Below are 14,163 nucleotides of genomic sequence, written 5' to 3' on the forward strand. Positions count from 1 at the left end.
CGTCCGTGGTGTCCGCCAATCACACACCACATGACGTCCGTGGCTGTCCGTGTGTGTCTGTGTGTGTACGTCAGCACACACAGGACGTCTGTGGCTGTCCATCAGTACACATATCAGCACGTTGGTCCTTGGACTCAGCACGCTGACCTTTCCCGTGGACTGTTCGGGTTATTTTGGCCCACATGGGCTGTCTGTGCAGTACACATAGGACGTCCGTGGGTGTCCGTCAGCACACACAGACGTCCGTGGGTGTCCGTCAGCACACACAGGACGTCCGTGGCTGTCCGTGTGTGTCCGTCAGCACACACAGGACGTCCGTGGCTGTCCATCAGTGCACATATCAGCACGTTGGTCCTTGGACTCAGCACGCTGACCCTTCTCGTAGACTGTTCGGGTGATTTTGGCCAACGTGGGCTGTCTTTTCAGTACACATAGGACGTCTGTGGGAGTCCGCCAGCACACATAGGACGTCCGTGGCTATCTGTGTGTGTTCGTTTATGTCCGTCAGCACACACACGACGTCCGTGGATGTCCATCAGTACACATATCAGCACATTGGTCCCTGGACTCAGCACGCTGACCTTTCCCGTGGACTGTTCGGGTGATTTTGGCCCATGTCGGCTGTCTGTTCAGTACACACAGGACGTCCGTGGGTGGCCCCCAGCACACACAGGACGTCCATGGCTGTCTGTGTGTGTCCGTGTGTGTCCGTCAGCACACTCAGGACGTCTGTGGCTGACCATCAGTACACATATCAGCACGCTGGTCCTTGGACTCAGCACGCTGGCCCTTCCCGTGGACTGTTCAGGTAATTTTGGCCCACCTAGGCTGTCTGTTCAATACACACAAGACGTCCGTGGGTGTCCGTCATCATATGTAGGACGTCTGTGGTGTCCGTCAGCACACACAGGACGTCTATGGCTGTCCATCAGTACACATATCAGCATGTTAGTCCTTGGACACACACATGCTGACCCTCTCGTGGACTGTTCGGGTGATTTTGGCCAACGTTGGCTGTCTTTTCAGTACACATAGGACGTATGTGGGTGTCCACCAGCACACATAGGACGTTCGTGCCTGTCCGTGTGTGTCTGTGTGTGTCCGTCAGCACACACAGGACGTCTGTGGCTGTCCATCAGTACACATATCAGCACGTTGGTCCTTGGACTCAGCACGCTGACCTTCCCGTGGACTGTTCGGGTTATTTTGGCCCACATGGGCTGTCTGTGCAGTACACATAGGACGTCCGTGGTGTCCGTCAGCACACACAAGACGTCCGTGGGTGTCCGTCAGCACACACAGGACGTCCGTGGCTGTCCGTGTGTGTCCGTCAGCACACACAGGACGTCCGTGGCTGTCCATCAGTGCACATATCAGCACGTTGGTCCTTGGACTCAGCACGCTGACCCTTCTCGTAGACTGTTCGGGTGATTTTGGCCAACGTGGGCTGTCTTTTCAGTACACATAGGACGTCTGTGGGAGTCCGCCCAGCACACATAGGACGTCCGTGGCTATCTGTGTGTGTTCGTTTATGTCCGTCAGCACACACACGACGTCCGTGGATGTCCATCAGTACACATATCAGCACATTGGTCCCTGGACTCAGCACGCTGACCTTTCCGTGGACTGTTCGGGTGATTTGGCCCATGTCGGCTGTCTGTTCAGTACACACAGGACGTCCGTGGGTGGCCCCCAGCACACACAGGACGTCCATGGCTGTCTGTGTGTGTCCGTGTGTGTCCGTCAGCACACTCAGGACGTCTGTGGCTGACCATCAGTACACATATCAGCACGCTGGTCCTTGGACTCAGCACGCTGGCCCTTCCCGTGGACTGTTCAGGTAATTTTGGCCCACCTAGGCTGTCTGTTCAATACACACAAGACGTCCGTGGGTGTCCGTCATCATATGTAGGACGTCTGTGGTGTCCGTCAGCACACACAGGACGTCTATGGCTGTCCATCAGTACACATATCAGCATGTTAGTCCTTGGACACAGCATGCTGACCCTTCTCGTGGACTGTTCGGGTGATTTTGGCCAACGTTGGCTGTCTTTTCAGTACACATAGGACGTATGTGGGTGTCCACCAGCACACATAGGACGTTCGTGCCTGTCCGTGTGTGTCTGTGTGTGTCCGTCAGCACACACAGGACATCTGTGGCTGTCCATCAGTACACATATCAGCACGCTGGTCCTTGGACTCAGCACCCTGGCCCTTCCCGTGGACTGTTCGGGTGATTTTGGCCCACGTGGGCTGTCTGTTCAGTACACACAAACGTCCGTGGGTGTCCGTCAGCACACATAGGACGTCTGTGTGTGTCCGTCAGCACACACAGGACGTCTGTGGCTGTCCATCAGTACACATATCAGCACATTGGTCCTTGGACTCAGCACGCTGACCCTTCTCGTGGACTGTTCGGGTGATTTTGGCCCACGTGGGCTGTATGTTAAGTACACACAGGACGTCCGTGGGTGACCGCCAGCACACATAGGACGTCCGTGGCTGTCCGTGTGTGTTCGTGAGTACGTCAGCACAAACAGGACGTCCGTGGCTGTCCATCAGTACACATATCAGCACGTTGGTCCTTGGACTCAGCACGCTGACCCTTCCCGTGGACTGTTCGGGTGATTTTGGCCCACGTGGGCTGTCTGTTCAGTACACACAGGACGTTCGTGTGTGTCTGTCAGCACACACTGGACATCCGTGGCTGTCGTGTGTGTCTGTGTGTGTCCGTCAGCACAGCTAGAACGTCTGTGGCTGTCCATCAGTACACATATCAGGATGCTGGTCCTTGGACTCAGCACACTGGCCCTTCCCGTGGACTGTTTGGGTGATTTGGCCCACGTGGGCTGTCTGTTCAGTACACACAGGACGTCCGTGGGTGTCCGCCAGCAAACACAAGACGTCCGTGGGTGCCTGCCAGCACACACAAGATGCCCGTGGGTGTCCGTGTGTGTCCGTGTGTGTACGTCAGCACACACAGGACGTCTGTGGCTGTCGATCAGTATACATATCAGCACGTTGGTCCTTGGACTCAGCATGCTGACCCTTCCCGTGGACTGTTCGGGTGATTTTGGCCCACGTGGGCTGTCTGTGCAGTAGACACAGGACGTCTGTGGGTGTCCGTCAGCACACACAGGACGTCCGTGGGTTTCTGCAGCACACACAGGACGTCCGTGGCTGTCTGTGTGTGGCCGTCAGCACACACAGGACGTCTGTGGCTGTCCATCACTACACATATCAGCACGTTCGTCCTTGGACTCAACACGCTGACCCTTCTCAAGGACTGTTCGGGTGATTTTTGCCAACGTGGGCTGTCTTATCAGTACAAATAGGACGTCTGTGGGTGTCCGCCAGCACACACAGGACGTTTGTGGCTGTCTGTGTGTGTCCGTGTATGTCCGTCAGCACACATAGGACGTTCGTGGCTGTCCATCAGTACACATATCAGCACATTGGTCCTTGGAGTCAGCACGCTGACCTTTCCCGTGGACTGTTCAGGTGATTTTGGCCCACGTGGGCTGTCTCTTCAGAACACACAGGACGTACGTGGGTGTCCACCAGCACACACAGGACGTCCAGGGCTGTGCGTGTGTGTCCGTCAGCACACACAGGACGTATGTGGCTGTCCATCAGTACATATATCAGCACGCTGGTCCTTGGACTCAGCACGCTGGTCCTTGGACTCAGCACGCTGGTCCTTGGACTTAGCACGCTGGCCCTTCCCGTGGACTGTTCGGGTAATTTTGGCCCACCTGGGCTGTCTGTTCAATACACACAAGACGTCCTTGGGTGTCCGTCAGCACACATAGGATGTCTTTGGTGTCCGTCAGCACACACAGGACATCAGTGGCTGTCTGTGTGTGTCTGTGTATGTCCGTCAGCACACACAGGACGTCTGTGGCTGTCCATAAGTACACATATCAGCACGCTAGTCCTTGGAGTCAGCACGCTGGGTGTCATGTCCCCGACCCTAGATAGGATCGCCCGGATGGGCCATGGTGCGGGGAGATGCACCAGTCAGGTCATTGGACCTTGAGACAAGCGTATCATGGCCCTGAATGAAGGTTAAGGGCATCAGTCAGCTGAGACTTAACCAGGATACGATGGAAACAAGGGTAAAGGAGTTGAGTGAGTGTTTAGGCAGCTGGACGAGTGTTGGTTTGAGTTCAATCAGCTCGGTTCAGCTGGTATTCAGTTCACCATGATCTGTTCAGCTCACAGGAGCTGGTGGACTAGCTCACTCAGCTGCGAACAGCTGGAGGTCAGCTCAATCCAGTGGGACGGTGCGTTCTGGTTTGGATCAGTGTGGACGAGTCCGGGACGGTTACTGGGCGAGCCGATGGTCCGGGTGCAGGACGGTTCTACCAAATTGGTCTTAAGGTCGGGACAGGGAGTGGGCAAGCTTCCAGAGTGTGAGCTGAGGCTCAGTGATCAATTTGTCAAAGGAAGAAATGGGGAGAAACGCCAATGGGCGGTTATGGGACGGTTATTGGAAGAAGGGATGTGATTTTTCGTAACTGTTCGCCCAGGCGGTTGGGGACAGTTTAAGTCGTCCTCTCTCTCTCATTTCTGCCATTCTGGTCGATTTTTACTCACTTTCACACAGAAAGAAACACAGAGAAAATTCAAGAGAGAAAGAGAGACACAAACCTTGGATTGGCCGTTTTGATCCAAGAGATTGTTCTTGAGTGTTCCTAGTGTGTTTGGGCGTGTGATCAAGAGGATGGATTTGAGGCAGAAAGACAAGGAGAAGGAAAAGGAGAAAGAGAAGGAAGTCGCCCCTGGAGACCGAACTCCTAAGGTGAGAGGTGTGGCCAAGAGTAACCGGACAAGGCCGCGGATGATGGCCGTGTGAGTCTGGCCGGTCTGGATCGATTGGCCACTCCTTACTCTGACTTCTTCTACTCTGTTTTCTTCATATATGTTTTGCTATGGATTGTTTTATGATATTACAGGGAAGGATCCATCGATCTTAAGGCCTTGGCCTGATCAAATCCCCATGAAAGTCCCTTGTTCTTGTGTGGGCTGTTCATGGCCGAGATCACTATGATCTGAGCCGGTTCTGTGGAATCTGATTATGGGAATATTTTTCTTCTGAATTGTCATGAGTTTTCATGAATTTTATTTGGTATTTGGATCTCTTTTTAAAGGGGTCAGACTTGACATTTTTGATGATTGTTCTTGACTAGATTGGATCCGACCATGCAATGTGAATTGATTCTTGTTTTGTAATCTAACCTTGTGATTGTGTGTTTGTTTGTGTTGGATCCAGGACCAGAAATGGACCGTGGTAAGGGAAAAGCACCATGAGGACCGCGGCCATGGGAAGATGTGTGGTGATTGGGTTGATTCTGAAAATTGTGTAATTATTATAGGAGAAAATGACTAGACTAATACAAAAAAGTGAGGTAATGACTAGACTAATACAAATCTTTTGAAAATAACTAGAGTGTTTTTAGAACCCTAGTAAATTACTGTTTAAGCCCTTTTTTTTTAGTTGTGATTAATTTTAATTTGAAAATCCACATCAGAAGTAATGATACCACGTCACTTAACACGAAGGAAAATCAAACGACGATCATTAACTTCTCCGAGACTGTTCTCCCACTAAACCCTAACTGTTTTCGAAATCGTGTTCACTACAACTCTTCTCGGCAAAGCGGCTTCTCTGAAATTATCTCCGTAATCTTCTTCTCTAGTCTCTGTTTCTCTGAAATCGTGTGTCCGTAAGCTTCTTCTTCAGATTAGTTGTCTCCTCAAATCTCCGTAATCGTATTCTCTGGTATATTTCGAGGCTTTGCTCTGAGTTTTTCGAGTATTTGAGTGAGTATAATTAATGCTGTGAGTTAGATATATGTTTTGTCTGAGTTTGAGTTAGTATTCGTTACGGCTGATTTAGGATCCTTAACGACTGATTTATAGAAGGTAATTGTGACTGATTTAGTATTCTTTGAGACTGATTTATTTATGTAATGATGGCTGAGTTATGTTTTGTGGCTTGTTTATTTTATGTCTTTCTTCTGATTTATCATTGATATGTTATATATGTCTTTTTTGATCAGATGGATGTTTCCGAAGATCTAGCAAGGGATTACCCTCCAAGACTTTACCCTGAAGGGGCTTCTATTTTTGAAAACAAAAGCATTAATACGAATAGCCATTTTTCTGAGATCCCTCGACTTAGACAAGCAATTGGAATAGATGTGTGGGATAATCTGAAGACGTATCCTGTTGGATTGATTGCTAAACTGGCTGAGAGCAAATTGGTGTGGTCTGGTAAGACCGTACATTATCTACTTTGTAGACAGCTGCGAGTCTATAAGAAAGAGATTTGGTCTCTTGTTGTTGATCAACCTCTCAGGTTTAGCTTAATAGAATTTGGTGAGATCACGGGTTTAAACACAAATCCACTGCCAGAAGAAAGTTTTGAACCTGATCCAGAGAATTACAAAGCGTTGTGGGAGTTGTTGAAAGTGCCGCTTGGGTACGGACCCAATTTTGATGAACTTATAGAAGCTTTAACGGAGTGTCCATTCTGGAGTGCTGATCAGCGGAAATGGTATGGGCTGTTGTTTCTTTTCAAGCCATTGGACTTTATGGCTTGCATCATAATTGTAGAATACCCTTTGAAAGTGCAAAAAGAGTATTCGATGATGACGCCCTGATGACTTATCCTTGGGGTCGGACTGCATATGAATTTCTTGTTGATTCTATCAAGTTGTTGCATCCACAAGGAGGGTCGTACACCCTTAGCGGCTTCAAGGACGTGTTATTGGTTTGGGCGTATGAATCTGTCACAGTGTTCGGAGAGCTTTATGGCAGAAAAGTGAATCCAGACGAAATTCCGCTTTTGCGATGGGGTGTAAGTCGTACTCGTGCAAGTCTTGCTACTACAATAGCTAAGGAGATGAATGATCATGGAACGGTAAGGTCTAAATCAGACATATGAATCCTGTAATGTAATGTCTGAGTTATTGGATTATTTTATGGTTGAGTTGTTAATTTTAATGACTGATTTATGTTTTTGTGTTGTAGGTGCGTGTGAGGAAAATGGTGATGAAGGAGGGTCTAGAAGAGCTGTTTCCTCAGTGGAAGGATGAAGCAGATGACCCACAACTTGATAACCTAATTAAAGATATACATGCAGATAGGTTTGTTAGAGATTTTTATGTGCAATCGAATGAGAAGAACAAAAAAACGAAGGCTGGAGTTTCGTCAGAGGCTGAGCCACCCTCAAAGAAGCAGAAGAAAGGTAAGAAACAGAAGGAGGTGAAAATCAATGAGGGTGAAACTGCTATTGTAGAGGAGAAGGAGAGTGCAAAGGAGAAGGGTCGTAGCGAAGCGGTTCTGCTGAACATAGTTGCTCATCTCGAGAAGTTGGACCGAAAATTTGACTCGAGATTAACAGAATACGACACCAAGTTTGGAGATTTTTCCCAAGGCCTTTTGGATACCATTGGAGATATAGTGAAAACTACAGTTGAAGAGCGTCTGAGAGTTTTGGGGGTGTCCAATAGTAGTCAACCTGAAGGTCAACACGTGATGGTCTCAGAAGACAACCAACAGCCGGAGTCCAATAGTGGTCAACCTGATGGTCAAAACGTGATGGTCTCAGAAGACAACCGACAGCCGGACTCCAATAGTGGTCAACCTGCATCTAAGATCCCTATTGATAAACAGTCCGAAGACAGCCAACCGCAAAAGACCCCTGATAAAGGCCAGTCTGAGAAAAATCTGGCAGATGATATTGCTAAAGCTGATGCGAAAGGTATGGGAGCAAAGATGAATTCGAAGGTTGTCAGGGATAAGGCTGCTGGGGTGAAAAAGAACTTGGATTCGGCGTTTGGTAATGCCGATGCAACAAATGCTGATTTGGTCTCTGATTCTCCTGGTAAGGAACAACCATTCGGACGCGGTTGCAGGGGCTTAGGGAAAAGAAATAACTTAGCGGCTGATTTGGAGAGGAATGAAGCTGAGTTAAAGAAGAAGCAGAAGCAAGAAGAAGCTGAGTTGAAGAGGAAGAAGAAGCAAGAAGAGGCTGAGTTAAAGAAGAAGCAGAAGAAAGAAGAGACTGAGTTAAAGAAGAAAAAGAAGCAAGAAGAGGCTGATTTAAAGAAGAAGAAGAAGCAAGAAGAGGCTGACTCAAAGAAGGATATTCCTGCTTCAAAAAGGACTCGCAGTGGTACAATAAGAATACCCATTCCAACTAAGCAAATTAAGAACACCAAGTATTCAGACGAACTGTGGCCGGAATCTGATGTGGAGGAAGACGAAAGGAAAAGGTGTGGAAGAATAAAGGAGTATCGGCTGAAAGCTGTTCAATTATCTCCAGATGGGTCTCAAATGAGTGCGGAATTTGGTCCTTCTGTACCATTTCCCCACATCGGAGACAATGTAACGACGTGCATGAGAAAAGGTTTTGAACCTTCACCTGCAATATATGATCCCCTAGGACATGTTGATCCGGTTAAAAGGGATAATCTTTTGCAACACCTAAAGCCACACGAGTAAGGACTTTTGCACCATTTCGTTGATTTTAGCTAATAAAAAGATTTTGCAGAGACTGAGTTGTGTTAAATTATCAGGGAAATTCCACATGGAGAAGCTCACGAGGATATTGAGTTCTACAGAATCCTCATCACTCCAAGACCTTGGCCCATCAAAGAATATGGATGGCTGGTTCAAAATGTAAGTATGCAGCTGAGTTATATTTACTTTACGGCTAAGTTATAAGTATGGTACAGCTGCGTTATATATTATCTGTGCAGCATATTGCTTCGTATATTAGAGTCCTCATTCAAAGGTCCAAACAAGATCCCAGCCCATTCTGGTCCAAGCGCGTTGCCTTTATAGACTCTTGGTTCCTTGAATCATGGGTTCACGATTATAAGCAGTTCGAAGTCAAACCGGAAATGGTCAAATACAAAGGAAGTGGTTACGAGGGGTTAGCAAACGGTTTGATCCCCACAGACATTCAGACAAAGTTGCGGTGGTTTACAGATGTAGATCACTTGTACGGAGTGCTTAATACTGGCGGCAATCATTGGGTGGGTTTTCACGCGGATCTGCATAAAGAGAAGGTTGATTGCTATGATTCAATCGTTGGAGAGAAAACACTCGAAAGTGATCTGAGAATGCTAAATTTCTTTGGGCCGCTTACTCGTATGATCCCTGCGATTCTGAATGCCCTTATTCCTGATGATATCCGAGTCCATACCAAGAAAGAGTTTGTATTCAGACGAAGAACAAAACGTATTGTTCCACAAAACAACCTGAGAGGCGACTGTGGAGTGTATTCATTGAAGTTCGTCGAGTGTCTAGCGCTTGGTGTAGCTTTTGATGGGATATCGGATGAAAATATTCAAGGTCTGAGAATGAAGATGGCAGCAGATGTCTTCAATGAAGGAAGTTGTAGTTTGGTAGGGTCGTTTGGCGATGAATGAAGATGAGTTTTGTATGACTTATGGCTAGATATTTTGTACTTGACTTAAAGTTATGATTTGTTTATCGTAACTCAGCCACCTTGTTTAAATTACGCAGCCGTTACGTTAGATATAGCTCAGCCAAACCTCAAACCATACCCTAAAATAGGGAAATATTTAATAAGTCAGCCGATTCGTCTTCATAAAACAGCCGTTAAGGTAGATATAGCTCAGCCAAACCTCAAACCATACCCTAAGATAAGAAAATATTTAATAAGTCAGCCGATTCGTCTTCATAAAGCAGTCGTTACGTTAGATATAGCTCAGCCATACCTCAAACCATACCCTGAATTAAAATAATTGATATGTTTATACTTAAAAATGTTATAACATTCCCTAATAAGTGAATATATAATCAACCGAACGTCTCTTATTTATTGAATTAACGAGTTTAGAATCGATCATGATCTTGAGGTATATGTTGTCTTGCAGTTACTTAAAACTTTACATGTAGATATAGAGTGTGATCATAATACAACTCTCCTAAACTATATACAACGCATTTTAAGACTAAATTTATGTTATTTGTTATATTTATCACACCGTTATTCCAAATCCTAAACATAAATCCCTAAATAAACAAACCTAAACTCTAAATACTAAACCCTAAACCCTAAATCCCAAATATTAAATCAGCCGTAATAGGCTATATAACTCGGCCGCCACGTTTGTTAAATGTTGTCGTTTCGCGAGAAATAAGATAAATGAATTTTGAGAAATTTCAATTCCCGCCATTTCACGTTCTATGTTTCTCTATATATAGTGCCCTCTCTAATACCCTTTCTTACGCCTTTATCTCTCTAGAAAAAACCTAAACAATATCTCTCTATCCCCATCAAAAGCCATGCCGATTGTTCCTGGAAATTCAGAGAGGTTAGAGAACAGTGTTTTTGCGATACTAAGCTCTGCAAATCGTGAAAACCTCCCTGTTCTATACCCTGGCCCGTGTGACTTGCTTGACACAACCAGCCCTACATGGTTTAAATTTTTAACTGATCTCTCCCTGGTCATCCCGACGATTCTTGCAGAAGGATGGGTTCATGCATGGCCGACATACTGCAACATTCCCGATCATTTTAAAGAACGCTGGTTTCTTCAACTCGCTGTAAGGCCCGACATTTGTTCATATATATTAATATATACCATCGGTCTGTAATCTTTGTATTTTTTGTTTGCCGTAGCGGACAAACACATGGGATCGAAGGCATCATTTGACAGTTTGGCATAATTTTAATCTTGTGGCCAGAAGTCTATTTCGTTGTCAGATGCGCCATTTGAGGTGGACTTGGTTGGAAGGAGGCGAGAAGCCAACTTGGATGCTAACCAGCGTTTGGCTTGATCTCTGCCACATGTTTGAAGAGTCTGGTCCAGATAATTTTGGTTCCTGAAAGTCTTTTCGTGTCTGTATTTTGAACTTCATTATTTCAGCCATAACTTGTTTAAATGATTCAGCCGCAACTAGTTTGAATGTAATCTCTGCCACATGTTTGAAGAGTCTGGTCCAGATAATTTTGGTTCCTGAAAGTCTTTTCGTGTATGTATTTTGAACTTCATTGTTTCAGCCATAACCTAGATTGGCGATTGTGGGGTGTATGCGTTGAAGTTTGTGGAGTGTCTAGCGCTTGGTGTAAGTTTTGCTGGGATAAACGATAAAAATATTCAAGGTTTACGGTTGAAGATGGCGGCAGAGATCCTCGATGAAGGAGGAAACATGGTGGAGAACAATTAGCTTTCCAAATGAATCTGTGTTTGTTATTTTCAATCAGACTTTCCAATTACCTTAAGTTCTTTAATGTTGTTTTATTTTATTAAGTCAGTCGTTACGTTTGATATAGCTCAGCCATACCTCAAACCATACCCTGAATTAAAATAATTGATATGTTTATACTTAAAAATGTTATAACATTCCCTAATAAGTGAATATATAATCAACCGAACGTCTCTTATTTATTGAATTAACGAGTTTAGAATCGATCATGATCTTGAGGTATATGTTGTCTTGCAGTTACTTAAAACTTTACATGTAGATATAGAGTGTGATCATAATAAAACTCTCCTAAACTATATACAACGCATTTTAATACTAAATTTATGTTATTTGTTATATTTATCACACCGTTATTCCAAATCCTAAACATAAATCCCTAAATAAACAAACCTAAACTCTAAATACTAAACCCTAAACCCTATAACTCGGCCGCCACGTTTGTTAAATGTTGTCGTTTGGCGAGAAATAATATAAATGAATTTTGAGAAATTTCAATTCCCGCCGTTTTACGTTCTTTGTTTCTCTATATATAGTGCCCTCTCTAATACCCTTTCTTACGCCTTTATCTCTCTAGAAAAAACCTAAACAATATCTCTCTATCCCCATCAAAAGACATGCCGATTGTTCCTGGAAATTCAGAGAGGTTAGAGAACAGTGTTTTTGCGATACTAAGCTCTGCAAATCGTGAAAACCTCCCTGTTCTATACCCTGGTCCGTGTGACTTGCTTGACACAACCAGCCCTACATGGTTTAAATTTTTAACTGATCTCTCCCTGGTCATCCCGATGATTCTTGCAGAAGGATGGGTTCATGCATGGCCGACATACTGCAACATTCCCGATCATTTTAAAGAACGCTGGTATCTTCAACTCGCTGTAAGGCCCGACATTTGTTCATATATATTAATATATACCATCGGTCTGTAATCTTTGTATTTTTTGTTTGCCGTAGCGGACAAACACATGGGATCGAAGGCATCATTTGACAGTTTGGCGTAATTTTAATCTTGTGGCCAGAAGTCTATGTCGTTGTCAGATGCGCCATTTGAGGTGGACTTGGTTGGAAGGAGGCGAGAAGCCAACTTGGATGCTAACCAGCGTTTGGCTTGATCTCTGCCACATGTTTGAAGAGTCTGGTCCAGATAATTTTGGTTCCTGAAAGTCTTTTCGTGTCTGTATTTTGAACTTCATTATTTCAGCCATAACTTGTTTAAATGATTCAGCCGCAACTAGTTTGAATGTAATCTCTGCCACATGTTTGAAGAGTCTGGTCCAGATAATTTTGGTTCCTGAAAGTCTTTTCGTGTCTGTATTTTGAACTTCATTGTTTCAGCCATAACCCAGATTGGCGATTGTGGGGTGTATGCGTTGAAGTTTGTGAAGTGTCTAGCGCTTGGTGTAAGTTTTGCTGGGATAAACGATAAAAATATTCAAGGTTTACGGTTGAAGATGGCGGCAGAGATCCTCGATGAAGGAGGAAACAGGGCGGAGAACAATTAGCTTTCCAAATGAATCTGTGTTTGTTATTTTCAATCAGACTTTCCAATTACCTTAAGTTGTTTAATGTTGTTTTATTTTATTAAGTCAGTCGTTACGTTAGATATAGCTCAGTCATACCTCAAACCATACCCTGAATTAAAATAATTGATATGTTTATTCTTAAAAATGTTATAACATTCCCTAATAAGTGAATATATAATCAACCGAACGTCTCTTATTTATTGAATTAACGAGTTTAGAATCGATCATGATCTTGAGGTATATGTTGTCTTGCAGTTACTTAAAACTTTACATGTAGATATAGAGTGTGATCATAATACAACTCTCCTAAACTATATACAACGCATTTTAAGACTAAATTTATGTTATTTGTTATATTTATCACACCGTTATTCCAAATCCTAAACATAAATCCCTAAATAAACAAACCTAAACTCTAAATACTAAACCCTAAACCCTAAATCCCAAATATTAAATCAGCCGTAATAGGCTATAACTCGGCCGCCACGTTTGTTAAATGTTGTCGTTTGGCGAGAAATAAGATAAATGAATTTTGAGAAATTTCAATTCCTGCCGTTTCACGTTCTATGTTTCTCTATATATAGTGCCCTCTCTAATACCCTTTCTTACGCCTTTATCTCTCTAGAAAAAACCTAAACAATATCTCTCTATCCCCATCAAAAGCCATGCCGATTGTTCCTGGAAATTCAGAGAGGTTAGAGAATAGTGTTTTTGCGATACTAAGCTCTGCAAATCGTGAAAACCTCCCTGTTCTATACCCTGGTCCGTGTGACTTGCTTGACACAACCAGCCCTACATGGTTTAAATTTTTAACTGATCTCTCCCTGGTCATCCCGACGATTCTTGCAGAAGGATGGGTTCATGCATGGCCGACATACTGCGACATTCCCGATCATTTTAAAGAACGCTGGTTTCTTCAACTCGCTGTAAGGCCCGACATTTGTTCATATATATTAATATATACCATCGGTCTGTAATCTTTGTATTTTTTGTTTGCCATAGCGGACAAACACATGGGATCGAAGGCATCATTTGACAGTTTGGCGTAATTTTAATCTTGTGGCCAGAAATCTATTTCGTTGTCAGATGCGCCATTTGAGGTGGACTTGGTTGGAAGGAGGCGAGAAGCCAACTTGGATGCTAACCAGCGTTTGGCTTGGTCTCTGCCACATGTTTGAAGAGTCTGGTCCAGATAATTTTGGTTCCTGAAAGTCTTTTCGTGTCTGTATTTTGAACTTCATTATTTCAGCCATAACTTGTTTAAATGATTCAGCCGCAACTAGTTTGAATGTAATCTCTGCCACATGTTTGAAGAGTCTGGTCCAGATAATTTTGGTTCCTGAAAGTCTTTTCGTGTCTGTATTTTGAACTTCATTGTTTCAGCCATAAC

General features: G+C 44.5%; 1 protein-coding gene across 1 annotated transcript; it reads left to right on the forward strand.

The window, feature by feature from the left end:
* The first annotated feature begins 6,065 nt into the window (after nt 1–6,065).
* Nucleotides 6,066–9,446, forward strand: LOC125601744. The gene is made up of 5 exons (XM_048773801.1): nt 6,066–6,562; nt 6,637–6,928; nt 7,039–7,997; nt 8,589–8,691; nt 8,772–9,446. The coding sequence occupies exons 1-5, from the start codon at nt 6,066–6,068 to the stop codon at nt 9,444–9,446; spliced, it is 2,526 nt and encodes an 841-aa protein (XP_048629758.1).
* Nucleotides 9,447–14,163: the final 4,717 nt, after the last annotated feature.

Source organism: Brassica napus, unplaced genomic scaffold, assembly GCF_020379485.1.
Source record: "Brassica napus cultivar Da-Ae unplaced genomic scaffold, Da-Ae ScsIHWf_2645;HRSCAF=3398, whole genome shotgun sequence".
Taxonomy (NCBI): Eukaryota; Viridiplantae; Streptophyta; class Magnoliopsida; order Brassicales; family Brassicaceae; genus Brassica; species Brassica napus.

Coding starts and splice junctions, on each gene's coding strand:
- LOC125601744 (XM_048773801.1), top strand. CDS start 6,066: ATGGATGTTTCCGAAGATCTAGCAAGGGATTACCCTCCAAGACTTTAC. Junction 6,929..7,038: donor AGATGAATGATCATGGAACG/GTAAGGTCTAAA, acceptor TTTGTGTTGTAG/GTGCGTGTGAGGAAAATGGT. Junction 7,998..8,588: donor GAGTTAAAGAAGAAGCAGAA/GCAAGAAGAAGC, acceptor TTAAATTATCAG/GGAAATTCCACATGGAGAAG.